We start from the raw sequence: 25110 nt of genomic DNA on the forward strand, positions 1-25110 counted from the left end.
CAAGGACATTGAATATTGCTTAATGACTATGCAGGCTAAGTGAATTTAGGTAAACTCACTTTCCTCTAATTGCAAAGATGTTTGAGTGGAATGCCATCTATTTCACCTTAAAGCCTTGTCCTAGGCAGAAAGTGAGGATGAGAAACCACCCACTACCTTCCTCCCATGATGTTCTCTACCCTAATAACTGTGAATAAGAGATTTGATCTTTCTGCCACAAATATTTTACTTTCTGAAATAGTTAGGTCTGGATCAATCTGCTATCAAATGAATGAGATGTTTTAAAATGTATTACAGGTTCTGGACAATAGCAAGATGAGACAGTCTAAGAGACAGGGTCTCCTACAAGAGTGTGTTTACCATTTACTGTCGTCAGGAATTTCTTCATTGCATTGCCTCCAGGTTCCATATTTACTTGTGTGATAAATTTAGATATCTTCTATAGGAACTATGTCTTATTTGCTTTCTGTTGAAGTCAGCTCCCATCATGGTGGTTAGAAGCAATGAGATAAGTTCCTAGGAGATCAGTTTAATGGCTGGTTTGACATCTTTCCCTGCCTTCCTCTACCAGAAACAACCAACTGAGCAGATATAATTGTAGTAAGCAAGTGTTTATAAAATGTGAGAAGTTGTATTTCAAAACTGTTCTCTTTGTAGGTTCCTTACCTATTCCTACCTCCTGGCCTTCAATGTATGGCTTCTGCTGGCACCCATCACACTGTGCTACGACTGGCAAGTGGGAAGTATCCCTCTGGTGGAGACCATATGGGATATGAGGAACCTTGCTACCATCCTTCTGGCAGTGGTGATGGCCTTACTGAGCCTGCACTGTGTGGCAGCCTTCAAGGTAATCTCTAAGAGTGAATAGATTCTCATATTTGAAGACATCTGGATCTGTTATTGCTGCTCCTTTTCTTAATAAGGGTCTGGGTCAAAATCACGTGCTTCTTACTCAGAAAACTTTGCAAATTAATTTTTTCTAATAGGTAATATACATTTAAGTCTTCAGCAGGACTAATAGACCATGCCAACCTTAATTTTACAATGTCTTTATTTAAAAGATTTACTCTTACGTGTCTTTATGTGGCTGTGCTATGTGTGTATAGGTGCATTTATGTGTCTCTATTTGGGTATGCCATGTGTGTTTAAGTGTCTGTAGTGGCCAGAAAAAGGTGGCAGATCCAGTGGAGCTGGAGTTACAGGTGTTTGTGAACTGGCCAACTGGGTGCTGAAAACCTAACTCTGCTCTGGCAGGCTAGCCACTGAGCCACCTCTCCAGCTCTGTATAGTTTTTTGATAATGTCTAGATACTTTGTAAAAGTAAAAGTTCCCTCCTGGTGTGATTGGCTGATACTTGAAGGAATGTATTTTATACAATGTCATAATAAATGAAATCTTAATAAATAATACATTTGCAAATGTTTAAGATATGATTGAAACTTCATATCCACTTAATTATATTAGATGATTTCTTCTCCAATTAGAAAAATATAAAATTGAACAGAATTGTTAAATTAAATCATTTGAAAAAGTGATCACAGGTAGAAGAAACTAGAAAATGTTGATTGAGTAATTGCCACCACACTGATGAAACACCTCTCACCTGGGGTGTCCTCACCTTCCTGGTTGGAAATAGTTGACTGGATGTTGGAATAAAGCCAAAGCAGCTACAGTTTTTGTTTGTTCAGTGTTTGAGATGGACTCATGCAGCTCAGGCTGTCTGTGGATTCCATTTCTGTCTAGGATGACCTTGAGCCTCTGATCCTCCTGCTTCCATATCCCAAACTCTGGGATTACAGGCAAATGTGGTCATGCCTGCCTAGCAGCCAGAACTTACGGGGGAGATTTTGTAAGTGAGAAAGCTGGACACAGCTTCTCAAAAGCCTCTCCATGAATTCATGGTGACTGCTAAGCCATTATATGTGTACATGAAACTCTTTGGAATATGAGACTTGTTTGGGGCAAGTCTGAATGAATTCTTCCCATGCAAACAGGTTCAGCAATGAAGGGCAGATATTCACTAGTGAGAGTTAGCTTTGTATAATTTTTGTTCAAATCATTGGCTATCACAGAACCAGCCAGGCACAGGAGAGACACCCAGAAATCCCCACAGAAACCAAAAGCAAAACAAAGAAACAATAACAACAATTTTAAAGTTCTGACCAAATATCTTAGCACTCTAAAAAAAAAAAAAATGCAGGGCTAGGAAATAACTTAGTTGTTACAGTACCTTCCAAGAATGCATGAAGACACAAGCTTGATTTCTGTGTGGTAGATATGTCTATCTCAGTCTCCTGATGGTTTCCTCAAAATCAGAACAAATCACAAGCTCAAGTTCTGAGACCTGGAAAACAAGCCTAGTCCTCAGGTCTGTAGGGAAGTGACACTGGAGCCGTGGGGGTTGGGGATAGCTGCAATGTGGCCTCACTGGAGTCCTGCAGTGGGAAGGTAGCCACTGCACTTCCTCACTTGAAGAGGTGGCTCCATTTATTCCTGGGACTTCCTTTAGCATTGGTTCCTCACCTTACTTTGCTTCTTGCTAGCCCACATCACAATCCTCATTTCTCTACTCCCCAAGTAGTAGACACCTGGTGTGCAGAGATTCCCACCTAACACCTCTAAGCAAGACCCTACAGACACAGATTCATATTCATTCTCTCTCTCTCTCAACGATGAGGCAAAGCCAGAGTAAGAGCCACTGTCGGAAAGTGGTTATCTGTGGATGGACATTCCAACCTTGTTGAGAACAGGATTAAGAACAGCCAAATGGACACATCACCCCACAGACAGATAGACCAAAGAAGGAACGCCTTGCTGTTGCTTTTCCCTGTTTTAAGATATTGAAGTTTTGCTGACCATGTGATCTCTTACAACTTTATCTTTGAAGCATAAATTAGCCAACCCTGTGGTACAAAATTGTTCTACCGTAGACCCCATGCAGTTGAACCTGACGGAATTGCTGGAAATTAGTTTGAATTTTGTTCATTCTTGTGACACATACATCGCTGTGTTTTAACGTGTCCTTACCTGATGATATACACCTCATGTTTTAATACAGCGAGTAGTAAAATAAGCTGGAGGATGGAGGTTGCAGTCCTCTGTGTTCTCTGTCCATGCTGCTTTCTTTCACTTCGGCTGACTTGTTCACATTCTCTGCACACAGCACTTTCCCACACATTTCCTCAGTTCATGGGAGTTCACCTCATGGGATATAGGGACCCAGTCTTTCTAGCCAATGATCACCCTCTGGGTAGTATGTTTTGGGTCCCTTGGTAGTTGAGGCTCCACACCATGCTGCCAAAGTCCCACGTATGAGATCAGCTCCAAAGTGGGTGTAGCCAGGGCAGATTTTCAGCCCCATTTCTGCCTGCTCCTCCCCTGTTACCTTGTTACCTGTGGCCACACTTGAGCCAACGTTTTCTTTACTTTTTTTTTTCCTTTTTTTTATTAGGTATTTTCTTCATTTACATTTCCAATGCTATCCCAAAAGTCCCCCATGCCCTTCCCCCACTCTCCCCTTCCCCCCCCCCACTCCCACTTCTTGGTCCTGACGTTCCCCTGTACTTAGCCATATAAAGTTTGCAAGACCAATGGGCCTCTCTTTCCACTGATGGCCAACTAGGCCATCTTCTGATACATATGCAGCTAGAGACACGAGCTCCGGTGGGTACTGGTTAGTTCATATTGTTGTTCCACCTATAGGGTTGCAGATCCCCCCAGCTCCTTGGGTACTTTCTCTAGCTCCTCCATTGGGGGCCCTGTGATCCATCCAATAGCTGACTGTGAGCATCCATTTCTGTGTTTGCTAGGCCCCGGCATAGTCTCACAAGAGACAGCTATATCTGGGTCCTTTCAGCAAAATCTTGCTAGTGTATGCAATGGTGGCAGCGTTTGGAAGCTGATTATGAGATGGATCCCCGGGTATGGCAGTCTCTACATGGTCCATCCTTTCGTTTCAGCTCCAAACTTTGTCTCTGTAACCCCTTCCATGGGTGTTTTGTTCCCAATTCTAAGAAGGGGCAAAGTGTCCACACTTTGGTCTTCCTTCTTCTTGAGTTTCATGTGCTTAGCAGATTGTATTATATATCTTGGGTATCCTAAGTTTTGGGCTAATATCCACTTATCAGTGAGTACATATTGTGTGAGTTCCTTTGTGATTGTGTTACCTCATTCAGGATGATGCCCTCCAGGTCCATCCATTTGCCTAGGAATTTCATAAATTCATTCTTTTTAATAGCTGAGTAGAACTCCATTGTGTAAATGTACCACATTTTTTTGTATCCATTCCTCTGTTGAGGGGCATCTGGGTTCTTTCCAGCTTCTGGCTATTATAAATAAGGCTGATATGAACATAGTGGAGCATGTGTCCTTCTTACCAGTTGAAACATCTTCTGGATATATGTATGCCCAGGAGAGGTATTGCAGGATCCTCCGGTAATACTATGTCCAATTTTCTGAGGAACTGCCAGACTGATTTCCAGAGTGGTTGTACAAGCTTGCAATCCCACCAACAATGGAGGAGTGTTCCTCTTTCTCCACATCCTCGCCAGCATCTGCTGTCACCTGAATTTTTGATCTTAGCCATTCTGACTGGTGTGAGGTGGAATCTCAGGGTTGTTTTGATTTGCATTTCCCTGATGATTAAGGATGTTGAACATTTTTTCAGGTGCTTCTCTGCCATTCGGTATTCCTCAGGTGAGAATTCTTTGTTCAGTTCTGAGCCCCATTTTTAATGGGGTTATTTGACTTTCTGGAGTCCACCTTCTTGAGTTCTTTATATATATTGGATATTAGTCCCCTATCTGATTTAGGATAGGTAAAGATCCTTTCCCAATCTGTTGGTGGCCTTTGTGTCTTATTGATGGTGTCTTTTGCCTTACAGAAGCTTTGCAGTTTTATGGGGTCCCATTTGTCGATTCTCAATCTTACAGCACAAGCCATTGCTGTTCTATTCAGGAAATTTTCCTCTGTGCCCATATCTTTGAGACTTTCCCCCAGTTTCTCTTCTATAAGTTTCAGTGTCTCTGGTTTTATGTGGAGTTCCTTGATCCACTTAGATATGACCTTAGTACAAGGATGTAGGAATGGATCAATTCACATTCTTCTACATGATAACCGTCAGTTGTGCCAACACCATTTGTTGAAAATGCTGTCTTTTTTCCACTGGATGGTTTTAGCTCCCTTGTCAAAGATCAAGTGAACATAGGTGTGTGGGTTCATTTCTGGGTCTTCAATTCTATTCCACTGGTCTACTTGTCTGTTGCTATACCAGTACCATGCATTTTTTTTTTTTTATCACAATTGCTCTGTAGTACCACTTTAGGCCAGGCTTGGTGATTCCCCGAGAGGTTCTTTTATCCTTGAGAAGAGTTTTTGCTATCCTAGGTTTTTTTGTTATTCCAGATGAATTTGCAGATTGCTCTTTCTAATTCGTTGAAGAATTGAGTTGGAATTTTGATGGGGATTGCATTGAATCTGTAGATAGCTTTTTGGCAAGATAGCCATTTTTACTATATTGATCCTGCCAATCCATGAGCATGGGAGATCTTTCCATCTTCTGAGATCTTCTTTAATTTCTTTCTTCAGAGACTTGAAGTTCTTATCATACAGATCTTTCACTTCCTTAGTTAGAGTCACGCTAAGGTATTTTATATTATTTGAGACTATTGAGAAGGGTGTTGTTTCCCTAATTTCTTTCTCAGCCTGTTTATCCTTTGTGTAGAGAAAGGCCATTGACCGAGTTAATTTTATATCCAGCTACTTCACTGAAGCTGTTTATCAGGTTTAGGAGTTTGGTGGAATTTTTAGGGTCACTTATATATACTATCATATCATCTGCAAAAAGTGATATTTTGACTTCTTCCTTTCCAATTTGTATCCCCTTGATCTCCTTTTGTTGTTGAATTGCGCTGGCTAGGACTTCAAGTACAATGTTGAATAGGTAGGGAGAAAGTGGGCAGCCTTGTCTAGTCCCTGATTTTAGTGGGATTGCTTCCAGCTTCTCACCATTTACTTTGATGTTGGCTACTGGTTTGCTGTAGATTGCTTTTATCATGTTTAGGTATGGGTCTTGAATTCCTGATCTTTCCAAGACTTTTATCATGAATGGGTGTTGGATTTTGTCAAATGCTTTCTCTGCGTCTAAGGAGATGATCATGTGGTTTTTGACTTTGAGTTTGTTTATATAATGGATTACATTGATGAGCCACTGTTTTCTACCTCAGTACCTGACTTCCATGTTTACCCTTGATCAGTACTACAGAACTATAATTTTGTTTACAACATTCTCCTAAAATGAGTTTGAAAGTAAACTTACTCTTTCCCCTAGTACAGTATGAGAAGAGACTTGTCAGAGGAGAGCTACCCCAAGTCCTAGGAGGAGGGAGGCTAGGGTTCATGATCAGCTTTGCTGCTGGTCACCTGTGTCTGTTCCCCTTTAACACCCTACCTGCACCTCTCTGTGAGACCAGACTAGAGCACTCCATGCCTTCTGGCACATCACAGTAGTCCTTACAGAGGAGCACTGAACACATACTGTTTGCAGAGTCTGGTTATTGTCATAGTCCCCATCATCCTGAAACTGTCACAGCTCAACTTCTGAAATATAGAAGTGCTCCTGTGTACAGATAGCAGCATTACAAAGAAAGCCACTGACTACTTCTTTTGTCTCTGTAGATCAAGACCCACGATCACTCTAACAGTCAGAATGTATATAATTGTTATTTATGAATGCTAACCCTCTCCCTCACCTTTCAACAGCTGTCTTCATTCCCAGTGACAGAAAACATATTTAAGTTCTTGAAGTATCCAAAAAGTTTCTTTGGGCCCATAGTCTGGATATACAGTCCATCATGGCCCAGCTGTGGTAGTGAGGGTGAGGCTACCTCATCACATCTGGATAGGTCAGAAAGCAAAAATCAGACAGGAAGATTGGCAAAGGCCTTCCATTCAGCAAACCACTTCCTCCAGCTGGACTCTGCCTTCCAGAATAACACTACCAGCTGTGTTCAAATACTTTTAAGATGCTTGTGACATTCCCCATTCAAATCATGTAACAAACACCACCACAGGAATGTGCAGAGTCTGTGTGTTCAGATGCCATAGAAGGGCAGGGGTGACCTCACTAGTTTAACTGTATGTGAGAAGTTGCAGTAAAGAAAATGCCAACATGGTGTGGTTAAAGGAAAAGTGTGTGTGTGTGTCTCTGTGTGTGTGTGTGTGTGTGTGTGTGTGTGTGTAAGATAGAAAGTATCCAGAGGCATCTGGAAGAGTCCAGAGCAGAGAGAAATGAAAGCAGACTGGACATGGCCAGTACTATATTCAAGAGGGCAAATGGAGGAGATCATAGTGCAGAAAGAGAGAGGGCGGGGAATGAAAGCAGAGAGGGAGAGGGAGATTTGGGGGGGTGGTATCAACATACTGTGAATAGAGAGATAGCCAGAGAGAAAGGGACAGTAATTGAGAACACAGTGAGAATAGTGAGTATAGCCAGGGATGGGGGTATAAAAAGAGCAGAGCAGGCTCTGAGGTGAGACAGGCAAGGATGCTCTTGTGGACTTTGAAAAGAAGTGCGTGACAAGTATGTGTGTGTAGGGACTGAGGGATCCTGGAGGCCGGCAGGGGCTTTGACATGCAGCCACATGTACATGTCAGTGGAGCCATGTGTCCCCTCTGCCAGAAGGAAGGGAAATGATTCCTTTTGATAAGTAAGAGCTGACTTCACAAGTTTCTAAAGAATGCTGGCTTTATCTAACCACCAGAAATCCTCCTATAGTCCAGTTTGAGCTCATTTCTAGATGTATGCACAGCCTGAGAGACCTAACATTAACCAGTTATCCCTGGTAGCTGTAGCTGAATGTTAATGAAGAGCTAGAAGAGAGCAGCTAGCATCACTGGACTCACCAATCACAATCATGGTCTTTAAACTTGAAAGATACTATGTCTTTAAAAGTACTTGAAAATTTATCGTAAGTTGATTTTTCTCTTTAAAAAAGCAGTTCATTTTAAGGGCACTGAGATGGAGTTCAGGGCCCATGTACAGATCTTCATCCCTGGTCCTCTTGATGTTGTTGCTACTGAGTCTGTCCTATTCCTCTGTGATGAACAGTGGAACAGGAAGCATTAGAAATGGATCTTTTTATTCAAAGGCTATCTGAAGACCAGAGGCCAATAGCCAAGCCTTCCCACAGCTCTCCTGTGTTAGGGGTGATGGCTACGTCACCTGTGAAGCTCCTTGCCCCTCCTTCATCTGCAACTACAAATCATATTTCCAGTGTCCTGCTTGTTCTTAAAGCTCTCTGCTTTTGATTTGAGCCCACAGGAGTTTTTCCACATCTTTAAATAATTTTCTTTATTCTTTGCCTTCGTGGGGCAATCGCATTGGCACAAATCACACTATTTAATAAGCAAACAACCTACCTACTGCTCTGATGTTTATGTCTCAGTTTGAAGACTCACCAAATGTCTTAGTAGAAGAATTAGAGTGCTGTGTATTGCTAACAGAAGTGTTCGTGCATCACTAACAGCTTTATTTCCTTTTCTTGGTTTGTATGCTCTGATTGTCAGTGAAATTTAGTGTCCACAATGCATGCTTTGATTTAGTTTTGAAAGGTAATCTTCACTTGTATATGCATGTGTATATGTATATGTACAGGTGTGTACACATACACAGGACAGATTGATATTTGAGTATTTTCCTCAGTCACCCCCCTACCATATTTATTTTTTTGAGGCAAATCTCTCACGGAGTCTGGAACTCACTGGTCAGATTACCTGAGTAGCCAGCAGGCCCCATTCCACTCCTCTCTACCTACCAGCCTTGGGGTTAAGAGCACTCATTGTTGTGCCCGGCTTTAGATGTGGGTGTTAGGGATCAAACTCAAGTCCTTGTGCAAACACAGAAAGACTCTAAGGACTAAGAAATCTCCCTAATCCCTTAATCTTTTTAACACCTGATATTCCTCTTAATTTAATGAATCACCACTCTAAGGAACTAACCTGTTACCGTGTAGCTGTATGGTACTTATGATAACTTGAAACTTGAAAGGGTAAAGCTTTTTTTTTTCTCCTCAAGCCATTCAGTCCTTTCTGTTTCCATCAGAACATGTTTTATTTAAAGGAGCGCACATTTTTTCATCTTGTTCTCAGCCACGAAACATGTAATTATGAATTGCAGAGATGAAAGTAGCAGAAACATCCTGCTGTCTGAGCCAAGATTCTTGACGTTTTCCTTCTGTGTCCACTCTTCCCTAACTCCAGCATATCTATACAACTCCTGTCAACCATACTAAGGACACTTTTCCCCACCTTCCGTGTCATTACCTGGTCCAAGGCATAATCCTGTACTGCCTAGATTATTGCCCTGCCCTGACTGACCTCCTCCATTCTACCTTGTTGGTCCAGCCTGTTCTCAGTTCAGAATTTTGTTTTTCATTCTGTAGAGCCTGCCATTCCCCCATCTCTTTCCCTCTCCCACGCCCCCCCCCCCCCGTGTGTGTGTTGGTTACAGTGAGCCTGTGATTGTGGAGTCATGATGTGCCCAGGTTACTACAAAACCATCTGTTAAATATCAGTCCAGGGAGGCAGTGTCATCTGTAATATCAGTTTCACTCTTTGTGAACGGCTGTTTCAAAGTAACAGTATACCCAGAATAATAAAAACTTTCACCTGCTTCACTGTTGTTTTAAGAACTGAGATCTGACAGAGTCCCCAGTGCCTTGCTCAGTGATTACTACTAAAGGTACCTTTCCTGGAAACATCTTTTCTTATTTTAGAGACATGATTTCATGAAGCCCAGGCTATCCTCAAGCTAGAGTGTCTTTGAATTTAGCCCTGTACATGCTAGGATTGCACACAAGTTACCAGGCCTGGGTCATGGAAGATTCTGGTAGGAGAGCTGAAGGGCAGAGGAAGGAATCCCTGGAGTTTCAAAAGCCAGTATGTTCCTGCAAATAAGTAATTGCATTTGGGCAGAATCTTGTAGAAGACATGCTTTTGTGTCTGTATTCTATCTGGCTCTGATTGCCAGAGGCCTCCTTTGCAAAATGACCTGGCAAGTTCAACTGGCTATGAACTTGTAATCCATGAGTCTGGCATTTGGTATTGAACAACGATTAATTGGGAAGAACATTTACTAATGTTGCCTTCCTTGGCACTGCCCTGGAAATCGTTTCAGGCACCACAGGTTGTTTGGATTTGAGTGACTAACCAGTAAACTTGAATTTTCATAGATTTTGGCTCTCATCATATCAGCGGCCTAGCTTGAGAATAATTAACCACCACTTGCTAAGGAAACGCATTACCATTTGTTTTTCTATCTAGAATGTTTTTCTCCTAGTACCTTACAAGCATTCTCCAAGAAAACATGACTCCCACATGGGAGCGCTGGGCCATTTTTGTTTTCTAATGTCAGACCTTGCCTCTTACAGCGGCCCTCACTAAACATCCATATTAGAGATTCAGATTGTTCTGTTTGGTGGAAACAGGCCCTTTGATGGGTGCCTCTTCCTTGCTTTGAAACAAGAAAGTTGGAGTGTACATGTCTGAACTTGGAAAATTACAGGTGTTGGAAAGCATTTTAAACCCTAAAGCCTTGTTTTCCATCCTTTGCCCATGTCATTAGTCCAGTAAATCTAAGCTGTGGTAAGTAAGCTGTTTGAACCCACAGTGAAAGGTGAGGGAAGACTGCCAGGCCAGTAATTTGTGAAAAGATCCCATTAACTGCCTCTGTGAGAATGAAATTATCCATCAGGCTTTTATCATCACATACCTCAGAAGCAGAAAAACAGGGCATGTCCCCTGAATTGCAACACTTTGTGGTAGAAAAGACATTTTGATTCTGGGTGAAGACACTGGCTGGGCACAGAAACCAAATCTACCTTATGAGAACTTAGAACTTCAGTTCCTTGCCTGAATCTTAGTGTCCTTTTTCATTAGTACTTAGGAAAGAGGATTCCCACCCAGTCTTGTCATCCATGTACAGTGACCTGAAGTAAGCCAGACCCATCTCTGCAGTTTATTTGATAAAGCAGGTGAGTTAGTGCTAAGAGATGCTCTGAAAGGTAGTTAAGTCTTCACTAGGAGAATGCAGCCACGTGCCCCTTATGTCTCCTCCTATTAATCCTAGGATACAAAATAAGTAAGTAGTCATCCTCTGAGACAGCTTCTTGTGGGTAGATTGTGAGACGAGAACAGCTCCTTGTCACTTTCTTAGCAGAAAGATGTTTATGACATCCTACATTGGAAGGCTTTGGTGGGGGGTGAGGGTGGGGGTGAGCTGGTTTCTGCTTATTAGAAGTCCCTGCACACACAATTGGTAGGAAAACGTTTCTGCCAGCTTCGTACATCCATAGGACAAATGCACTTAGAAATCCTCACCTGGTTCCTGCTCTGTGGCTTCCTCAGGCTCAGGAGAGGCCATGCAGTCACCAGCCACTGCGTTAAAGTCATTCTTGTTCCTTAGTGAGTCCTACAGAGGGAAGCATGATTAGCTGTTCTCCCCTTCCCTCCCTTCCTGAGGTACTCCTGAGAAATTAAGTTTGTTGACCTTGGATCTGGAATGTTCTCCTAAGACCATGGTCCCCAGCCTGAGGGACAAAGACATGGTCTCTGGCCTGATGTGCTGATGGGACCTGGCTGAGCTCTTAGGTCATAGGTCAGGTCACTGGGGTGCCTGCTGGAACTTTGACTACATTTGCTCTTCTTTGCTTTTGGTCACTATGACAGGGTTAGTTCTCAAAGCAACAGGCTTAGTCCTTGTGGTGATGATCTTAGTCCTTGAAGTGATAGGCTTAGTTTAGTCCTTGAGGTGATGGGCTTAGTACTTAGAGTGATGAGCTTAGTCCTTGAGGTGATAGGCTTAGTACTTGGAGTGATGGGCTTAGTCTTTGAGGTGGTGGGCTATAGGATCAAATGCAGTAATGTAACTAATAATAGACTGTAACTTTCAGAACTGAGGAAAACAAACTTTATTTTTCCAATTGATTACCACGGGTGTTTTGTTACAGTAGCAGATAGTTGACTAACACAGTAGCATTCCAATGTCCTGGTCATTACCATCCTGCCAACCAAGCCTATTGTTAAGGCTTCTGAGAAACAGGCTCTTTCTTCCCACCCCTGTCACACACAAGGCAAGAGTCATCTGTTCCCATTTGTTCTCTAGCTTCGCATAGGTACCTGTGACTCAACCTCTGAAGCCCAGGTGTCTGATTGAGGTCCTACTGTACTCCCCCAAGTTCATCTTTATTTCTGAGTCCTTTCTATCTGAGATTCATCCGACTGAGTAAACCCTGATTATAAATCACATTACATTCCTAGAAGAGCCATGCTCTGCAGTTTATAAATCATTGAATATTGAAGAGATAAGTTTAGAAGAAGAATAACATTAAACTTCAGAAGGCTGTTGTCCCTTGGCTTGCTCTGCATCTCTGTGGTCACTAAATTAATTTAATTATTTTACTTGCTTTACAAAGAAAAATTCTATCATAGCATTTGATTTGTCATGGCAAAAGTAATCATTATCTTTCCCACAGTCCTTTTTAGATGTAATACTGACTTTTTAATTCAGTTACCAAAGTCAGTGAAATCTGCCTTAAAAAATGTGTGTGTGTGTGTGTGTGTGTGTGTGTGTGTGTGTGTGTAGGTCAGTGAGAGGACAGCTTGTGGGGTCAGACTTGGTGGAGGCATCTTTACTCATTGAGCCATCTCACTGGCCCAGCATATTATAGCTGCAGGCAGTGAGCATGTGTATGTTACGTGTCTGGTCTCAGAGGCTGAGCTTCAGGAGAGTGATGAACCATCTCAGACTATTCCTTGATTCTCTCAAGCAGATCGTGTAACAGGGCATATGTGCTGTATGGACCTTAGGATTGTGTTTATCTGATGCCCTCTGTGAGACACCCTAAGAGATGAAATTTTCTACACTATGGAGCACCTTATCTGGCGTCCTCCACACTGACGCATCTAACCTGCGGTTGATGGTTGATGTTTTTTCCCTGACATTTCTTCCTACACTTGACTTGGGCTGTAGCAGGAGGACAGGCTTTGTAGTTAGTCAGACCTCAGATGTTTTGTTTTGTTTTAAGAAAGAGTGCCTTAAGCTGGAGAGATGGTTTGGTGGTAAGTGCTTATTTTACAGAGGATTGTGAAGGCCTGAATGTGGATCCCCAGATTCCACACAGAAGTACTGGTAGCCCTCATGCTGGGAAGCAGAGCCAGGGAGAATCTGTTGGCTCATTGGCCAGCTGGCAGAACCCAAGCAGTGAGCTTTAGGTTCCTGAAGGACACTCTCAAAAACAAGGTGAACTGTAGAGGAAGACACCAATGTGGACCTCTGCCCTCTACACATACCCTCACTAGTCAGCACACACATATACAACACAGGGAGAGGGAGGCATGAGTTTCACTATTATACGGGCTGGTTTTGTGTGTCAATTTGACAGAAGCTTAGAGTCATCAGAGAGGAATGAGCCCCAGTTGAAGAAATGCCTCCATGAGATCCAGCTGTAAGGAATTTTCTCAATTAGTAATCAAGTGGGGAGGGTTCAGCCCATTATGGGTGGTGCCATCCTTGGACTGGTTGTCTGGGTTCTATAAGAAGGCACACTGAGCAAGCCAAGGAAGCAAGCCAGTAAGCAGTCCCCCTCCCCCATGGCCTCTGCATCAGCTCCTGCCTCCAGGTTCCTGTCCTGATTTCCTCCAACAATAGATTATGATCTGGAAGTAAAATCTAAATCAACCCTTTCCTCCCAAACTTTCTTTTGGTCATGATGTTTTATTGCAGCAGTAGAAACCTGAATAAGACAACTATGTAGCCCAGGTTGGACCTCAATTCTCCAGTCTAAACTTGCCAAGTCCTGAGATGGCATGTGTGTATCACTATGTCTGGCTTTCAGCCCTTAGTTGAAACGTTACTTCCTAAGTGGATTGACAGAGAAGTGTCAAAAGCCACAACCTGAAGTTAAATGACAACCTTTTTTTTTTTTTTTTATGGGCACAAATAAATTTATTTGGTTAACTTAGCCAAAAGATGAGCAGCTACTAAAACTCTTAAGAGATTAAATAATAGACCAAATATCAATTTAAATTATACAACATATACAACTATAATTCTAGCTCTCAGGAAGTAGAAGCAGGAGGATCAGAAGTCCAAAGCCATCCCTTGTGTCCCTTGGTTACACAGGGAACCTGAGGCCAGCCAGGGATAGCCCCTGCAAAGGAAAAACAAAACATAAAAAGCAAAAACACAGGTATATCTTCCTATTAAGTTAGAGTATGCCTATACATAAGGTATTCTTAATCTCTTATTCAAATTATGGTGAACTGAATTTGTGAGCACTGAGTATTTGTTTGAAATATCATTGGTTTTATTAGTATTTATATTACAGTATGTTACTTTGATAATAAAACACCTAATATCCTTGACTGCACTTAGATTTAAAAAAAAAACACTTTTAAAAACGTGTGTGTGTGTGCCACATGTATACCCCACAGAAGCTAGAGTAGGGTGCTGGATACCTGGATATGGAATTACAGGTGGTTATAAGCCACCTGGTGTGAGTAAAGGACTGTTGTTAACTGCGGAATCATCTCACCAGCTCCCCCCAATTTTTTTTTTTTAAAGACAAAAACAAAAATGTCCAGGCAGGCTGAGAGAAACCCTGTCCTATAAGCAACACATTTATAAACCATCTGTTTTGGGAGATACTATTCATGTAACATCTCATTTGTAGGGTCTTGACTTCCTAACTTTTAAGAGGACATTTGCTGACAGTTAAATGACAACCTTGTGAGTGTGTTCCTGCCCACCCTTCTGTCCTCTGCCAGTGCAGCTTAGCAGGTGGCTTCTGATGGCCTAACCTATGACACATTCTGTGGCTCAGAGAGGGCCTTCCTTATACATAGAGTAGACCCTCAGAAGATAATTCATCTTGCTACTTCCTTCCATCTCTAACTTAGCCCTTTGTAAAACAAAAACATGTATCTTTCTACTACTTGCTTTCATGTTTGCTCAAAACCAAAGCTGGTGATGAAGACCCCTCTCAGACTTCCGTGTGTCTGACTAAATTACTAGAATATTTTCATGCTAATTAGATAAAGATTTACTTACTAGCATTTTCTACTTTCCTGACTTCCCTTAACTCTTTCTGAATGCTTACTTAGCTTAGAGTAAATGTGTGTTTTTGTACTTATTATCCTATAGCTTGCCTTTGCCTTAATTTTTAAAAAAAACATTTAATAACACATTTAAACAAAAATTTGACATTACATTTCCAAGTAAAGTTTTAAATTAGCTTATGCTCAGAGTAAGAAAGTCTGAGCACTACCATGAGGTTTCTGTTTCTAAAAAAAAAAAGAAAGTCTGAGCACTTTAGCATCCCACCTCATTTAACCCTGTCTTGTAGTTGCATAATTGCACACTTGAATGAGATAAGAAGTAGAATCTCAGGAACCAGTGTTGGCAAGAAAGTTCAGACTGTTAATTAAATACAAATCAAAAACAAAGCTTTGTTAGGGGGAAAAAAAAAAACAACCAAGGTTTGAAATCAAAGACTAGAAATCCAAAATGTCGGTTTTGAATGCTGTGATTAAACCCACCTTTGGCTCTGTTCATTATAGGGAATCTGGCAGTGCCTTTTGTCCAAGAGTCCAGGCTGGGAAAAAGCTGTGTTTAAATTGGCTGAGAGAAGGCACTCTCCTTTTGTCTCAGAGGGGGTTTAGTCTCTCCATTCGTTTCCCCCTTTAAATTTTTACTCTGTGAGCATTTACAAAGAAACATCAACATTCCAGAAAATCAGGAAATTATACCACCAGCCTGAGCCAGGTGGAGGGCAGGGCAGCCAGCTGGTGTTGCTGAAGCTACTCTGCCACAGTGGAGTTCGTCCCACTAACAACAGGCTAGGAGGAAAAATGCTATCCAACCTGAGGTCTGGTATGCTCTTGTCGTAGGAGACTATACTTGACCCTGCTTAGAGATCTGTCAGGGACCCTGGCTGAGTGTGTAGAATGAGTGAGACAGCTGTAACCAGCCCCCAGAATCAGCTTTGAAGTTTGTGTTTGTGTGCATGCACACACAAGTACATGTGGAGACCAAAGGACAACTTTGATTGCCATTCTTCTGGCATCACCCACCTTGTTTTTTGAGACAAGGTCATTTACTGGCCTGGAGTTCATCAAATAGGCCAGGCGGGTTGTCTAGTGAACCACAGGGATCCACCCATTTCCACTTCTCCTTCATTGAGACTACAGGACGTGCTACCAAATCTGGCTTTTTACATGGTTGTTAGGGATCCAACTCAGATCCTCACGCTTACAATTTACCAACTAAGCTATCTCCCCAGACCCCTTGTTTACTGTTTTTATACAATACTATGCATTTTTATAGCTTCACTTATCTTAAAAATAAGGGATTTACCAAAGGGCTGAAGCTTTAACAGGAAAGCAGCAATCAATACGTATGAAGACAGGAACATGTCTGGTGTCCTGGAGCCATCCCCATCAGCTCACCTGTGCCAGACTGGTCTCTCTGTTTCCCTGAGCCTGGGCACTGGCTCTGGTGAGGTTCTTCTTTGACTGTATCATAGCATGGATGGAGTGAGCACAAAGTTCTCATTTGTATGTCTTCCTCATAAAGCCTAAAGGATCCACTTATGGAGGTCATGCTAATGACTACATCAAATCTAATCACTTTGCAAGACCCCATCTCTGAATGCCATTATCAGATTAAGCTTTCATACTCTTAGATAATTTTAACATGAGCGTTGGGATTAAACTCCTACATGACTTTGTAAGAATGATCAGTATTCAAAACCTAACAGAGATTCTAGGCAGAAACCGTGCCATGGACAGGTAAGCCAATCAATGCCAGAGAGAGGCAGAATCTGGAACAGCTGCTAGAATAAGAATGTAAGCAGTCATCTAGTACTTGACAGGTAGTAGCATCTCTGGGGAATGGATTCAGGGTCCTTAGTGCAGAGCAAATGGAATCTCTGCCCCAAACAGTCATGTTGTTCTACTCTTCTTTACCTAGCATGGTCTGTTGCAGTCTGGAAAGGGTCTTGGTTTATGAAGTGGAGTTCTGAGGGTAAGACCAGTTTCTCAGCCACCTGGCACAGTCTCTTATCTCCATCATCAATAGCATTGTTAAACATAACAATGTTTGTATTATTTCAAATGAACCATAGAGTTAGATCTACCAAAGTGGAGAATCAGAGATTGTTTTCTTATGGATTTTAGCTTTCAGAGGGCTGAAAGTGAAAATCAGCTGTCTATACAAACTAAAACTGGATAAAAAGATTACTTCAAGGTAGTAGAGACTTGGGGTTAATGAGGAATCAGGAATACAGGAGACACTCTGGGGATTAACTTCAGTGTTTGCTAGTGAGAACCCCCTGACATGGTAGCACAGGATTCTGGGGAGGGTCCTTGAGCTGAAATGGCCTTAGTCACTTTAGACTGTTACCTGAAGTATAAGGATGGTGCCCTGGTTAACTGTCAACTAGTCAGAACTGGAATTACCTGGCAAGAGAATCCCAATTAAGGAATTTTGTAGGTCAGATTGGCACCTGTGGGCATGTTTATAGGGAGTTGTCTTGATTATTAATTGAAAGGGAGACCCAGCTCACTGCAGGTGTCCCCATTCCCTAGGCAAGTGGTCCTAAACTGCATAAGAAAACTGAACATAAGCCTATCTTCCAACCAGCAAGCCTCTCCAAGGTTCCTGTCTCATTTCTTTGGCTGTGAACTGAGTTCCTTGGTTAGAGGTAATGGTCTGTAGAGTAGCAGTCTGGTCTGCCTTCAAATTCCTGCCTTGACTCCCCCCCCCCCCCCCAGTGATGGACCATGATTTGTATGTGTAAGCCCAACAAACCCTTTCTTCCTCTACATTTGCTTTTGAACAGAGTGTTTTTTTATCACAGCAACAGAGAAGAAACAAACACAGACAGCTTGAGGCTTATAGCACAATCAACTGGCTTCTCATTTTTTATTCTCTTTTTCATTTTTATTTGTCAAGTTTAGGAAAGCCTAGAAGTATGTATATATGGATATGTATGTGATATATACACACATAACATTTTTCTCCATCTGCCCGATTTGAAAGTTACTAAAATAACCTTTATCCTTTTTCTTCTATGGAGTTAGATTACTTCAGGTCATTACTAACAGAAAGAAATCATTTGAGGGAAACTGTTCAAATTATATAGAATCTCTCAGGGAGGTTTTATTACTCTGTATATAGTAGTTAATAAGACAAAGATTTTAATAAAATCCTGGTGACAAATCTTTTACTTTGCATACTTAGAGCATGTTGCAGTTCCTGGTAGGGAATTTTATTTATATTTGCAATATTGTCTTTTTCTTTTCTAGGTATTAAAAATAATATACTACTTTAAATGTTTATGAGAATCATTAAAGATGCAGTATGTGATATGGAAAGTTCTACTCGGTTTCCTTTGATTTTTTTTTATCAGCGTGTGTTAATTATATATAATAATGGATTTCATTATACCATTTCATACATTATACATTTTTAACACAATTGCCCTTCTGTTATTTTTCTTGTTCCCCTCCCACTTAACTGATCTTCCCATCTTGTACTCTTCTGCTTTCATGTTTTTATTTAAATTATTTCATTAGGGTTTCTTACAGGATACTGACTGAGGGGTTATGTACAGGAGTACAGACTGCTTACCTGTGACTACACCACTAAAGGAATGCTCTTTCTCCCCTAGAAACCCTTAGTCACCTGTAGACCAGGTTACCATCTTGAACTTTTTGATTGTTTTTGGAACACAGTCTCACTGTATGGCCCAGGGTAGCCTGGGACTGGCTACCTCCTTTTTCCTCTGCTTTCTGAGTCCTGGGACTCAGTACCACTAAGTGCAACAGCATCCTATATATTCAGCTGTTTTTTAACTACAATTCTTCAAGCACATCTGCTGCATATATCACATGAAAACACGATTCCATCTACAGCGTCCATTATAATATCTAAATATAGAAGCAGCCACTTTTTTTCCTTTTTAAAACAATCTTTAAATTTAATCTTTTGTCCAAGAGTCCAGGCTAGGAAAAAGCTGTGTTTAAATTGGCTGAGAGAAGGCACTCTCCTTTTGTCTCAGAGGGGGTTTAGTCTCTCCATTCGTTTCCCCCTTTAAATTTTGATCATACTCTTCCCACCCTCAAATTTGTCAGATCCTCTCCTCCTCCCTACCCATCCAACTTTAAGTTCTTTCTTATAAAACAAACCCAAAACACACTACAACAAAACTCCCCAAACCTACACAATAGACACAACATCACACAAAAAGAAATAATACAAAAAACACCAAACTGTAACCAAATAAAAGTACACAAAAAATTGGTCTGACCATTGTTTGTTAGTTAGTACTCCTAAACAAGAGCTCTGCCCGGAGCAGTTGATATACCCAGTGTCATTTGCACTGGAGAACATTGCTTTTTCTAGCAGGTATAGACGACATTTCCATTGTTTACCCTAGTAGCTAGGCTTACACTTGTTCTTTTTTCTTTTTTTAATATAACCAAGTATAAAAAGATACAACAAAAACTATCACATTAAAGTCAGACAAGACAGACCAACAGATGGAAAAGAGCCCAAGAGAGGACACAAGAGTCAGAGAACAACTTGTTCACATGCTCAGGAATCCTTTACAAACACTAAACTGGAAGCCAGAATGTAAGCACAGAGGACCTGGTGCTGTCTCGTGCTGTCCCTGTGCATCCTGCCCCAGTCTCTGTGAGCTTATAAGAGCTTTGCTGACTTAAGAGAGCCTTTTTTTTTTCTTGTTCTCTTGGTGTCTCTCATGATCCCTGGCTCCTACATTCTTTCCACCTCCTCTTCTACAGAAGGCTCCCTGAGCTCTGAGGGAAGGGTTTTGTTTTTTTGGTTTGGTTTGGGTTTATTTGCTTGTTTTGTTCTTGTTTTGTTGTTGTTAATAGCTTCATTGGAAAATAATTTTAAAATATTTTAATTACACAAAGAATAAGAAACATTACAAATACTATGAAAAGGTCCTTTAACAATTTACTGAGTTTTCATAGTGTTGGTTTTTAGTTTAAAAAATTGCAGCTACTCCTGGTAACCCATGTCTAGAGGAAGCTAAGGGAAGACTGGATGTCAAAGCCAGCCAGGGATGCATGCAGAAAGAGAGTTAGAGAGAGAGAGAGAGAGAGAGAGAGAGAGAGAGAGAGAGAGAGAGAGATCTTTTCTCAAACAAACAAACAAAACAACCAGCTCAAAAAAAAATGTGCTTTAGTTTGAGAGGTACCAAAAAACTTATAATTCAGCCGCCACTGGCACCCTCAATTTTATCATTAGAAGAACATTTCTTGTATGCAAAGCTTGGCCCTGCTAGTGACTCTTTTGGCCTGTTCTTTAAGAGAGGTTACCACTGTATCTCAGTGCCTGGCTCTGCCTAACTGCTCTGCCTCTGTATAGTCCTGGGGCTATGGGGGAGGAGTGGGGATAGGCTGAGCAGCACTTCTCAGGCAGTGGTCAGTGATCACTACCAACTCTGCCCATTTCATGTCTCGGGTGACAGATGTGTATTGGGCAGGCTAGCATCTCTCGGCAGGTCTTCCTGTGGTCAGTTTAGTTCTCTGATGTGTCCATTTGGTCATCACCAAGAACCTGAGGGTCAGATGGTGACTTGCCATCTGAGGCACAGTTGAATAGAGATACATGTGTTCTTTCCCTATTGTATGTTTCAGAGGCTGGAGCACAAGGAAGTGTTGGCCGGCTTGCTGTTCCTCGTGTTCCCGTTCATTCCAGCCAGCAACCTATTCTTCAGGGTGGGCTTTGTGGTGGCCGAGAGAGTCCTGTACATGCCTAGGTAATTACCCTGACTGGTTGCACAAGCCACAAGAGCTCCAGAGAGACAGTCCTGTGTAAGACAGTGGTGTCTGACTGAGCATTGGTGTCATTCCCTCAACCGGGGAAAGGTGTGTGGGAGCAGGTCTGCCATGCCCTGTAGCTCTGAGAGGCTCACCTGTGGGGAAGGGTGGGTTAGACCCTGCTTGCTTGTGTGCTATAGCTCACAGGCCGAGAGGTGAAAGCCTCATAGTTGAACAGGAATTATGACTTCCTATATTCAGGATATGAGCAGCAGTGGCTTCCCATACTGGCAGCCATTATCCTAATATGTTTTATAATTATAGCTGTAATATTTAAACACTTGATGAATTACCCGATATTACTATGTTTAGTATACCTCGTTATTTCTCCCTTTTAATTTACAAAGCAGGAATTACTCTTTAAAAAAATTATCTTTGGGGAAAATGATTTTAAAATAACAAAGGAGGTTTGGCTGTGGCTCACATGCAGCTTAGTGTTGCAATACTGCCCTTTGTTTTAGGGTGTGTGTCATCTTATTCAGTGTCAATGCCCCAAGGCCACTCTTCCAGATGCATGGAACATCACTGAATCAGGAGACAGACTTGATCTGACATTTACTAGTCATGTGACCTTGAAAAGTATGAAGACTTATTCTCATTTTTTAAAAGGGAGGACTTGGTGGTATGCACTTATAGTTCCAGCACTTGGGAAGTGTGGCAGGAAAATCATGAGTTCGAGGTCACCTTTGACTAGGAGTCAGTCAGGGACATCTTTGTACGACAGAGCATAAACACTACCTATTCTAAGAGCCAAGCCGGCCTTAGCAGTTTCAGAGTGCCCCTTTGCTTTAGGTGGTCTGATTCAGGTGAAAATAGAACTGCGTTATAAAGAAAATGTCAGTATTTCCTAGAGCAAGAGCCTGCCTCTGAGAACCAGCCTGGATTTACTTGGGTCAAACTCAGTCAAGAGTCGAACATCATCCAGAAGATGACTGTTCTTCCCTCTTGGAGGCCCTGCTTGGTACCTCAAAGCACATCACTGGAGGATACTCCTTCCTGCCAGTGACTGTGGTTGTACACTGCGTCTAATGCTACTTATATTAATTCAGACCCCCCAAAATTATATGGGAATCCACACGTCCCGAATTAAGATGCTGAGGGTCCCTGTCCCCAGTTAGCTTTGATTGGTAAATAAAGTTGCCGGTGGCTAATGGCTGGCGAGGGTGACAAAGGTGGGACTTTGAGGATTCCCTGGCAAGGAATTCAGGAGAGAGGAAGAAGAACCACCATGCCAGCGAAGCAGAAAGATCAGACCTGAGAGTCAAGTCTACAGACTATTGTCCATGTTACCACTATGTGCAGCATGGCTACAGACCCTGCAGAGAGAGATAGTCTTAGCAGAGGTCGACTGCCTTGATTTCACTAATAATTAAAAGAAGGGGACAAAGAAGAAAGGGAAGAAAAAGAAATGAGAAGGAGGAAAGGATGCCTGGCTGTCAGTGTTCCTAGAGAAAGTGAGCTTCCTACCCGCTGTACGCTTGTTCTGTGGTGTTATGGAACCATTGACCTTGGGTGCTCCTACCTGACCACAGAGAAGCCAAAACCAGCCTCCTAGGAACTTGTCTGTGTTCAGCAACCTACAGGGACTGATTTGTCTGTTTTACTAGAAAAAGCCAGATTGAGCCTGACTCCCAGTGCCCTTTTATCTTCCTCCTTTGTGATTAACAATGCACAAGCCACTCAAACTCTATGGCTTCTGTTCTCCTTCCAAGCTAACCCAGAAAAGGTCCTTTTCTTATTTGCTGCCAGAAATTTTTGGATAAAAGAGACAGAACTTGGCTATTTGCTTGGCTCCCGGGGTTAGAGTTTTGCCATCAAAATACACTGAAATAACATTTTCTTGCTCTGATAAATGCCACTTTTGTGCATGTCATGTTTGAGCAGGCAAGGGAGTCTGGGGCTAAAGTCATTCTTTAACAGAAATTTTGCTCTTTTATTCTGATTCCGAGAGAAGCATATAATTTTATGGATATCTTTTTGCATTTTATATAAAAAGACATAGTAGACGGCTCAAAAAAATAAAAAACAAAACAAAACAGAAAACCCTAAAATTCCATAGAATTTATGAAGCAACAATGGTTGATGAAGTCTCTCGGGCAGTGTATCACAAGCAGTTGACTGTCACCTGCGCTGCAGGTTGCGGTCCTTCCATTCTAGAAAGTACATTGCCCAGCTACTGCAGGAGACACTGGATGAACAGAGAAGGGCACAGACTGTGCATGAATTAGGAAGGCAGAAGTTCAAGAATGTATTAAATGTGAGCTTGTTACGGACACATATATCAATACCAAAGTTGTGTAAGGGAAGATTTACATATGTGTTTGTTTCTGAGGTATGTGAATGTCAATATAAGTATATGACCACATATATTTCACATACTACCTGCTTGTCTTACATTGTATGACATTTACACCATATACCATAGTAGATTAATCCAATACTTGAAGCAAATACTACTGTACAGGTGAGATTGTAGTTTCAAAGATATTTTTCATGAGTGTTCTTAAAATGGTTGGAATTGTCCTGTAAACCAGATGCTTTGTTTAAGGACACCTTTAATAAACTGAATTTATAAAGTGAGTTCCAGGACAGCCAGGGATATACAGAGAAACCCTGTCTCGAAAAACAAAAAACAAAACAAAACAAAACAAACAAACAATAAACAACAACAAAAACCCTGAGTTTATCTATAGCTCTAATCACATGCTTTAACCATGTAAAGAGTGTCTTAGAGTTTGCATTCCTGTACAGAACATCATGACCAAGAAGCAAATTGGGGAGGAAAGGGTTTATTCAGCTTATACTTCCACATTGCTGTTCATCACCAAAGGAAGTCAGGACAGGAGTTCACACAAGGCAGGAACCTAGAGGCAGGAGCTGATGCAGAGGCCATGGAGGAATGTTGTTTACTGGCTTGCTTCCCCTGACTTGCTCAGCTTGCTTTCTTATAGAACCCAAGACTACCAGCACAGGGATGGCACCACCCACAGTGGGCCCTTCCCATTCCATCACTAATTGAGAAAATGTCTTACAGCTGGATCTCATGGAGGCATTTCTGCAATGGAGGCTCCTTTCTCTGTTATAACTCCAGCTTGTGTCAAGTTGACACACAAAACCAGCCAGTACAACTGACCCCTTGTCAACTTGACACACAAACACATCACTATTAAGTCTCAATCCATACTTTCTTATTGATCCCTAAGATCTAAATAACTTTAAAAGTCCCACAGTCTTTACGTATTAAGCTCGCAATCCCTTTAAAATATCCAATCTCTTTTAAAATTCAAAGTCTTTTTACAAGTCAAAGTCTCTTAACTGTGGGCTCCACTAAAATACTTTCTTCCTTCAAGAGGGATAAATATCAGGGCACAGTCACAATAAAAAACAAAAGCAAACTCTAGCCATCCAATGTCTGGGATCCACTCACAATTTTCTGGGCTCCTTCAAGGGCTACGTTCACTTCTCCAGCTCTGCCCTTTGTAGCACACACCTTGTCTTCTAGGCTCCAGCTGCCTGTACTCCACTGCTGCTGGTGTTCTTGGTGGTCATCTCATGATACTGGCATCTCCAAAACACTGCTGTCTTCTGCTACAACTGGACCGCCCTTTCACAAATAGCCTCTCATAGGCTCTTTTCATAGTACTAAGTCTCAACTTCCCTACATGAAGGCCCATCAGTCCTGGGCCTTCAACTGCCACTGAAGCCACACCTTCACCACTGGCCTCTCCTGGCCTCTCATAGTGCCAAGCATCAGTTGTTCTTCATGACCCCTTTGTGCCTTCAAAACCAATACCACCTGAGTGACTCTTATACGTTACCAAATCTGGCTGCCAACACAAGGTACAACTGTGGCTGATGCTAGAACACAGCTTCTCTGTACTCTCAGGAAACACTTCCCAGAAGATTTCACCTTAGTGATGCTGGTCTCCTCTTAATCACTGCTAATTTCTTAGCTCCAGCTAACCAGCATCAATTGTCCTAGTAATGCAAAGGTTTTAATTTAATAATTCCGTTATCTTGTTAATCACAGCTGATTTTTTTTTAGCCCCACCTAACCAAAACCACAGAATCTTCACAGTCAAAATATCAATGGCCCTGATAAGAATCTTTAATCTTCCCTCTGAAATTTCACAAACCAGGCCTCCATCATTTGCATTGTTCTCAACATTATCTTCCAGGCTCCTACAGAACATCCCACAG

General features: G+C 41.8%; 1 protein-coding gene across 5 annotated transcripts in view; it reads left to right on the forward strand.

Moving 5' to 3' along the window:
* Tmtc1 (transmembrane O-mannosyltransferase targeting cadherins 1) overlaps positions 1-25110 on the forward strand; it is a 348737-nt gene that overhangs the window by 230963 nt on the left and 92664 nt on the right. For all 5 annotated transcript variants that reach the window (XM_029478417.2, XM_029478419.2, XM_085839758.1 and 2 more), the window contains 2 exons: positions 658-847; positions 20728-20849. In XM_029478417.2, the coding sequence (XP_029334277.1) occupies positions 658-847; positions 20728-20849 (312 nt within the window). The remainder of the gene's footprint in view (positions 1-657; positions 848-20727; positions 20850-25110) is intronic.

The sequence above is a fragment of the Mus caroli genome, unplaced genomic scaffold (genome assembly GCF_978045245.1).
Source record: "Mus caroli unplaced genomic scaffold, Mus_caroli_1 scaffold_7, whole genome shotgun sequence".
NCBI classification, from domain to species: Eukaryota; Metazoa; Chordata; class Mammalia; order Rodentia; family Muridae; genus Mus; species Mus caroli.